The sequence below is a fragment of the Octodon degus genome, unplaced genomic scaffold (genome assembly GCF_000260255.1).
Source record: "Octodon degus isolate 3935 unplaced genomic scaffold, OctDeg1.0 scaffold00028, whole genome shotgun sequence".
Taxonomy (NCBI): domain Eukaryota; kingdom Metazoa; phylum Chordata; class Mammalia; order Rodentia; family Octodontidae; genus Octodon; species Octodon degus.
Genome location: NW_004524604.1, coordinates 19,583,757 through 19,591,883, shown reverse-complemented (window position 1 = coordinate 19,591,883; position 8,127 = coordinate 19,583,757). Strand labels below are relative to the sequence as shown.

General features: G+C 39.2%; 1 protein-coding gene across 3 annotated transcripts in view; it reads left to right on the top strand.

Annotated features, from left to right (window-relative positions):
- Nucleotides 1-5,215, top strand: part of LOC111816206 — a 71,105-nt gene extending 65,890 nt beyond the window's left edge. For 2 of the 3 annotated variants that reach the window (XM_023713017.1, XM_023713018.1), the window contains exons 8-10: nt 3,342-3,448; nt 4,551-4,663; nt 5,103-5,215. In XM_023713017.1, the coding sequence (XP_023568785.1) occupies nt 3,342-3,448; nt 4,551-4,663; nt 5,103-5,114 (232 nt within the window). In that variant the 3' untranslated portion in view covers nt 5,115-5,215. Of the gene's footprint in view, nt 1-3,341; nt 3,522-4,550; nt 4,664-5,102 lie in introns of those variants that run through there. The other variant, XM_023713019.1, reaches the window with a different exon arrangement.
- The last annotated feature ends 2,912 nt before the right edge of the window (nt 5,216-8,127 follow it).

Here is an 8,127-nt window from a genome sequence, read left to right as displayed (position 1 = left end):
TTTTTTTTTTTTTCAGAACTGGGGATGGAACTCAGGCCCTTGCGCTTGCCAGGGAAGCACTTATTCTACTGAGCCACCTCCCCAGCCCTGTATTATGTTTTCGATGTTGCTAAAATGTTGTTAACAGTTTTGTATCAATGAAGTATGTTGGGCTATACTTTTCTAGTAACATCTTTGGTTGGCATTAGGGTGATCTGACACAGTAGAATGGGTTAGAAAGTGTTACTTCATATCCTATTCATGCCATAATTTGGTAGCATCTTCAGTGAAGACATATGGACCTGGAGCTTTCTCTATGAGATTTTTAACTACAAATTCATTTTTCCGAGCCAGGTATGGTGGTACACACCAGTAATCCCAGCATTTGGGAGGCTGAGGCAGGAGGAACTCCGTGAGCTCAGGGCCAGCCCATACTATATAGCAAGACCCTGTCTCAAAAAAAAAAAAAAAAAATTTTGATTTTTCAAATAAATATGGGGTTATTCTCATTATTTCTTTTTCCTGTATAAAGCTTTGATAACTTTTGTGTGTTGAGCTATTCATTCATGTCACCTAAATTCACAAATTCATTGGCATAGTTATTCATAATATTTCCTTATGATAATCTTAACACATACAGGATCTGTAGTGATGTCTCCTCTTTTATTTGTTATTTTACTTACATACTTACTTTTGTAAATAAGCACATACTTATTTACACCATCACCACTACTTCCACACTAGGAGTTCAACCCAGGGCCTGCGCACTTAGCTATATCCCCAACCCTTTTTTTGAAGCAGGATCTCACTAAAGTGAAATCTCCAATTTACATCTTCCTGCCTCAGCCTCCCAGAGTACTAGGATTACAGGCATATGCTACCACACCCTGCTTAAAATGTATCAGTTTTAAATAACTAGCCCTTGGTTTTCTCTACTGTGTCTGTTTTCAATTTCATTTATTTCATCTCTTTATTATTCCCTTTGTTCTGCTTACCTTGGGTTGCATAGAGCTTTTCATTCTAGGCTATTAAGGTAAAGTCTTAAATTATGGATTTTAATCCTTTCTATTTTTCTCATATAAATTATTACATTAGCTGGATTTGGTGGTACATGCCTGTAATACCAGTACTCAGGAGGCTGAGGCAGGAGGAGTGCTGGAAGTTCAAGACCAGCCTGGGATACAAAGTGAGCTCAAGGCCAGCCTGAATTGCATAGGGAAACCCTGTCTCAAAAAGACAAAAAATAAATCAATTATTACATTAATGCTAGCTACTACTCTCATTGAATCCCATAAATTTTTATGTTGTATTTTCATTTTTCTTAGGTTCAAACTATTTTTTAATTTCTCTTTCAGTGTTCTTTAACCTATAGGTTACTTAGCAGGATGCTATTCAGTTTCCCTGTATCTGTTGTTTGTTTGTTTCACATATCTATTTTTAAGAAAAAAAAATTTTTTTAGACAAGGTCTTGCTGTGTCATCAGGCTTGCCTAGAACTCTTTCTACAGCCCAGACTCACTTGAAACTTAAAATCTTCCTACCTCAGCCACCTGAGTGCTGGGGTTATAGGCCTGCACTACCATGTCCAGGTTCCATTTCGTAGATACTTTCATTAGTTTCTAGTTAAATTGTTGTGGATTGGAGAACATGCATGCTTTATGACTTGGATCTAATTTATCTTGGTAAATTGCACTTGGAACGGATTTGATTCCTTTTTTAGGTTTTTGAGGACAAGGTCTCTCTCTATAGTTCATTCTGCCCTTGAACTCTGTGTATAACCCAGGCTGGCCTTGAACAGTAGTCTTCTTGCCTCAACCTCTGAAATCCAGAGATTACAGGCATAAATTACAACATCCAGCTAGGAATATGTATTTTAATGTTATTAGATGGGATGTTCCATAAATGTCAACTAGGTCAAGTTAGTTGACGATGTTGTTCAAGTCTTCTGTGCCTTTACAGATTGTCTGTTTATTTGCACTATCGATTATTGAGGGCAAAGCTGGTGAGATAGCTCAGTGGACTAAGCTCCTGCTTAGGCAAGCACAGGGACTGCGGTTTGATCCCTGCCACCACATGCCCTGCTGGCCCTGCCCCTAGGCATGCTGAGCTAGGGACTGAGTATGGGTGTGGTGGTGCACCTGTAAACCCAGTGCTGGAAAGGCTGAAGACAGGAAGATCATTATGAGTTTGAGCTGTGTAGTGAGACCCTTAACAAAAAAACAAACAAACAAACAAAAATATTGAGGACGGTCAAAATTGTGATTTAACTCTGGTAATATTCCCTGGTACAAAATCTATTTTGACTGATGTTTCTTATACTGATTGATATTAATATAGCCACTACAGCTTCCTTAAAATTAATATTAACAAGATATAGATGTCTTCACTCTGAATTTTTATTTTTATTTTTATTTTTTTTTAGGGAAGGGTCTACAGTGTATTCAGAGTCTCACTACTACATCAGACTCCTAGTGATTCTCCTGTTTACAGCCTCCCAAGAGCTGGGATTACAGGCCCAGGCCACCACACCCAGTCTCAATTGCTGTCTCAAAGCCCCCTGGGGGTGGGGACCAAACCCCTGGCCTCTGTGCCTGCTTGCAGGCACTTTAATCCACTGAGCTATTTGGCCCGTCCCATTATTGTCATGTTGAGTGTTTTGATCTTTTTTTTTCTTCTGGTTGAGTTGTATCTTCCTGCTTCATACTGGCTGCCAAACACGGTGAGTTTGTGTTGCTGAGCGTGGTATGGTGATTTTTAACTCCTTTTCATTGTTTTCAATACTTTAGGATTTTGCTCTGATTATACCGAAAAGCCACAAAAATCAGCCAGGAGAGCGGTACTAGGCCCTGGAGGAATTTTCAGTAGTTCTCAAAGAATTTAGAAAGACAAAGAGGGTGCTTTCTCATAGAGCTAAACTTAACTGATTTAAAAAAACATCTTTTGAGACTTCACCCATCTTAACTGTATGGGGAAATATACGTTTGCTTCTAGTGTTTCTAGGTGGGAGGGGTTATTTATTTGACAAACTAAAAGTCAGTTTCCATCAGTCCCTCCAAACGTTTTGACGTTTTGCTGGTGTGTAAAATGGAAATGACCGAGAAATCCTGCCTGTATCACTTCACATTTCGAATAAATGAATGGAGCATTTAAGGCAAATAAAATGTGTGTCTTACCAAGATAAGCTAGGAAAAACTGGGCACAGGATATCTAGTCTCAAATTGAATCAGTGTCCCGGGAGGAAGGGCAAGGAGAACGGAAAGGACCTAAGAAAGAAAGATTATTCTCCGGAATGACTGGACTGAATTTCTTTGAGTAACTATGCTGGGAACAGTGCCATCCTGTTGTTCCACTTTCCCCGGACAGCCTGATCACACGCTCTGCCCACGTAAGGGAAATTGACCTCGGGAACAATGTCTTGGGAGAGAAGGCCGCTGCTGCTGTCCTCGGAGCCCTAAGAGCCAGGAAGACAGGTAGCACCCCATCAGCTCTCATGCGCCATCCGCCTGCAAGATGCACTCGCTCCCGAACCCTGTACTTTGCACAGTTTGCTCTACCTTATTTTTTTTTAATGTAAATAAAAAAGCCTGAACTATGCGATGACCAGACTTAGAATTGAAAGGGAAATATCCAAAGTCTTAGAAGAAACTATACGAAAATATTTGTGATTTGAGACATAAAGTCAAAACTTGATAAATTTAATTATGTTAAAATCATATTTTCCGGGGCTGGAGAGATGGCTCAGTGGTCTAAAGCACCTACTTGGAACAAACTAAGCTTAGCAAAGCACAGGGACCGCGGTTCAATCCTCCAGCACCACATGCCAGCCAGCCTTGCCCCCTGTGGGCTGAGCTGGCCACACACACACACACACACACACACACTAAATAAATGTAAAAAAAAAAAATTCTAAAAAAAAAATCATATTTTCCATTCATGGCCCACACTAAAGAGGTAAAATGATTACCTACAAATTGGAAAGGGCTGCCTGTTGCATCTTAAACTAATAAATGCATTATACCAAAACTATATAATGAACTTTCACAAATATTTAAGGAAAAAAAAACAATCTGGTAGGATTCCACAGAGAAAAATCACCTACCACTTCTCTGTAACAGCATTATTTTAGACATTAAAAGCAATTAGTAATACCACTGATTAAAGAAGTGATGTTTATCTATTGAGTATTTCTGTATCCTCATCATTTGCAAGTTAACAAGCTAATTTGGAATTGTAATCTTCTGTGAAATTCAAATTAACCACCTGAGGTCACTTATTTGCCTATAAAGAAATTCTGATGTTTTGTTTCATTTGGATTTTTTTTTTTTTTTTAGACAAGTTTACTCTGTAGTCCAGGCAGCCTTCAAATTCCCAGAGATCCTCCTGCCTCAGCCTCCCAAGTGCTGGGGTTACAGACGTACACAACCATTCTCTGCACCAAGGAGGTCTTTATGCCCCACCTTAAATGGCAGAAAGCACAAAACGGACCTAGAAATGTTGAGAACCAACCCAACCAAAGGAGCTGGCACCACCAACAAGAAATGTCTTAACTCTTTATGTCCTTCCTCCGCTCAGGTAGACTACCAGTCTTAAAAATAACAGTCACTCCCCAGATCTCTTCAGACACTTTTACATCTATTTGGAAAAACAGCAAGAAATCTAATACTACCTACAAAAAGAAGAAAAAGGTACGTTCCAGGGTATCTGTGTTGGTGAGCAGTATCCACCAGGGGGCGCTGCATGGCGCCTGGGCATTCCATTGGGGTAGATGGCGCCATCAGCGGCAGATTTCAGGCTTAAATCTAAAACTTGAGGATCTAGGTCACCCTCGCCTAATCACTGTTGGGTTCTACAGATAATGACCCTATCAAGACACAAGAAGTAAGAACAGGCGTCCCTCAAAGACTAGCACAAGGCCAGCCTTCCCTTTCAGTCCTGTCCCCAACCTGAATCCTAGTTCTTACTAGCCTGTTTTGCAGGGGGGGGGGGGATTTACTTAAACTCATTATGAAGCTTGTAGAGCCTCTTGGGAAGCAATGGTTTACGTATGTTCATGTTATCCTTTGTAACGTTGAATTTCTTTTTTCCTTGTTTTTAATTTATAACTTCTTGTTCCTTATTTCACAGGCTAAAAACTGAATACAGATGCATATTTTCCTATGAAGATCATTTATTTCCACAGCTAACCAGATATATTTGGAAAGACTTTGTTTTGCAGTAATATTTTTCTTTATATCCAAACCCCCTTTCTTTTTCTTTTCTGTTTTTTGTTTTGTTTTGTTTTGTTTTTTGTTTTTTTCCTTCACACCTAGCATCTCTTTATGAAGTTCAAGCTGACCTTGGACTCACTTTGTAGCCCACACTGGCCTCAAGCTCATGGTGATCCTCCTGCCTCAGCTCCCCAGAGCCAGGATTACAGGCATGCACCACCATGCCCACTCACCAAGCCCTTTTTAAACTCTAAAATCTGATAAGCCTATTTTATGAATGTTCAAAATAATATGAATCCAATGGCATTTGTCATTCTCAAAAATGTATAAGCCAGTTTTCATGAATCATGCATGTGAGATACGTGATTTGAAGAAAGTCGTATTCTTAATCTCAGACTCTTCCTTCATAAATATCCCTTTAGCTGTGATCAATAGGGATGTTTGGAAATAACCATTTCTTAAAGGACAACATCCCTAAATATTAGCTCTTCTCCAAATGAGGAAGCTTCCACTCATTCAGCCGCCCACGGGAAATAGAAGAGTTCTGGTGGGCATGCGTAGGAAGGATAGACTGAGTTAGCTGAGCTTTCTAGGCCACGAAAACACAGTGCAGGCGTGAGGAGCACGTGCTGGGAATTAGATCTTCCAGAATTCTCTCTGCGGAGAACCTGCTCTTCCCAGACGTGTGACCTGGAGCAAGACTGCTAAGGCTGCTGCGTAACTCAGCTTCCCCTGGGTAAGAGAAAAATAAAAATAGCAGCTGGCTCATTTGGTGAGTGTCAAGGGAGCTGCCACATGTTAAGTATTTTGGGATAATACACTGTTCATAATATTCATTCAAAAGTAAATATTGCTGTCATTATAGTTACTGTTAGTCTTAAGGTTGTCACTATCTCACTTGTGGTGTAAGAAAAACAGGAAAGAAAAAGGAGGACTTTAAACCTTATTTTGATGCAAAAACAGAAAACTTCATTCTTCTAAATATATGTCACCCAGGGGCATCATGGCGCATTTCATGAAAGGAGCATTATACTGAGTACATATGCCATATTTATTTATTAGAAGTATTTCTATTGATGAATTATTGATTTTAATTTTATGAGTTTCATTATATTAAACAATATATATTTAACAGGAAAATAAAAATTAATAAATAAAATTTAAATTGTAATATGTAAAGAGTGTTTAGAATAAACATTAACATTTTAAAAATCAGCTGTTTACTTATAAGATCTAGAAAATAACAGCAGTCAATAAAATTATGGAGGAAAAAAAAAAAAGAAGAACAGCAGAAATAGATTCCTATCTGAAGGACAAAGGAAATGCAAACAAAACCCAAAGAAACACTCTCTGCTGCAGTTTTCACACCTATCAGTCCTCACCCGAGAGAACAGTCTGTTCCAGACACAAGCGTTGCTTGCCCTGATAGCCCACGGGTGTCTGTTTCTCCGCCTGCACTGGTGGGACACGTGTCACATCTTGCTGGTCTTCCTGCTTTCTTGGGAGGTGCCTGTGATGTTCCTCCTGTCCAGAGTCCTTTGGAGGAGTTCCTTGGGCAGATACATGTCATTCTTCCTCTGCTGTAATTGAGTATTTATCAGTTCCAAAGCCTTTAAGAAAATTTCTCTGTGACATTTTGTGCTTTTTTTTTTTGTAAACTATGAAACTGCTTATGTCTCACGTTTAGACTCAAGTAAAACACTAATCACTGGCCTACGCTTTGTGTTTCAAGTGACATTGTAGTTGCTATGTCACTTGCCAACAAAATCTGTCCTCCCTTTCATTTTATTCTAAAATGTGATCATTTCTGGCCTCAATTGTGTTGAAGATTCACTATCAATAGTTTTTGTTTCTTTCTTTCTTTTGAGACAGGGTCTTGTACGTCATCCAGACTACCCTTAAACTCACTATATAGTATAGAGTGACTTTGAATTTACAGAATCCTCCTGTCTCAGCCTCCTGAGTGCTAGCATTACAGGTGGGTGACACCTTGCCCTGGTTCACTATCAATCTTAGGATCATGGTGTAATGTTGACAGTATCAATACTACTTTCTTTTTCTTTAACATAGAGGAGGCCAATGTTTTGACTTTCTGAAATCCCTTGTACTACGCATTTCTCTGTTGTGATGTTACAACATTTTTTTCAGGATTCTCAGCTGTGTTCTTGGGAATAGTTCCTGTTCTTGTCAACTGGTGTTCTTTTAGCAAATGTAACATCAATGGGTACCTAGTGAACCAACTGTTGAATGTGACATTTGGGTTACTATTTGAAATAGGTGCAACAAATCTGTTCACAAAGTCATACAGTTTATTACTGCACAAGTAAAGACCTGGTGGCTGAGTTCCAGAATAGATTTCTAAATTCAAGGTGTAAAGGGCCTTCGCATCTCCCAGGGCATATATTTTTATGCCATATTTGGAAGGTGTACTTGGCATATACTGCTGAAAACATCATCAACCACAAAGGACACAAGTTGTTCATCAGCTATCACATATTCATTGTATAAATTGCTTGACACTTTAAAGCTTTCAAAAGGTGAGCAAATAGCAGTCACATTGTTAGAATTTTTTTCTTTCTTGGGGGATCTTTTGAAGGAAAGCTAACCTGTTGTCTCTTTTGTTTTAAAAAATCTCAACACTACATCTGTTACTTTTCCATAAATTCTTTCGATTCTGATTAGAGTGATAAAGTCCTGCTATGAAGGCTTTTAGTTCAGACAATAAGGTGTCATGAGAAGTATATTTTGGAGTACTGCCATTGATACGTATACAGTGTTTTCTCGTATTTCATTATTACTGCAATTCAAAGCATCCTGTAGCACACTCTTTGCTACAAACAGTTTCCAACATTGAATCCCACCCAGTAGGTTTCACCCCTGGCAAGAACCTAAAAACATCTTCTGACCTGTAGGGAGCTGCGTGTAGCCGCGCCCTAGGATGG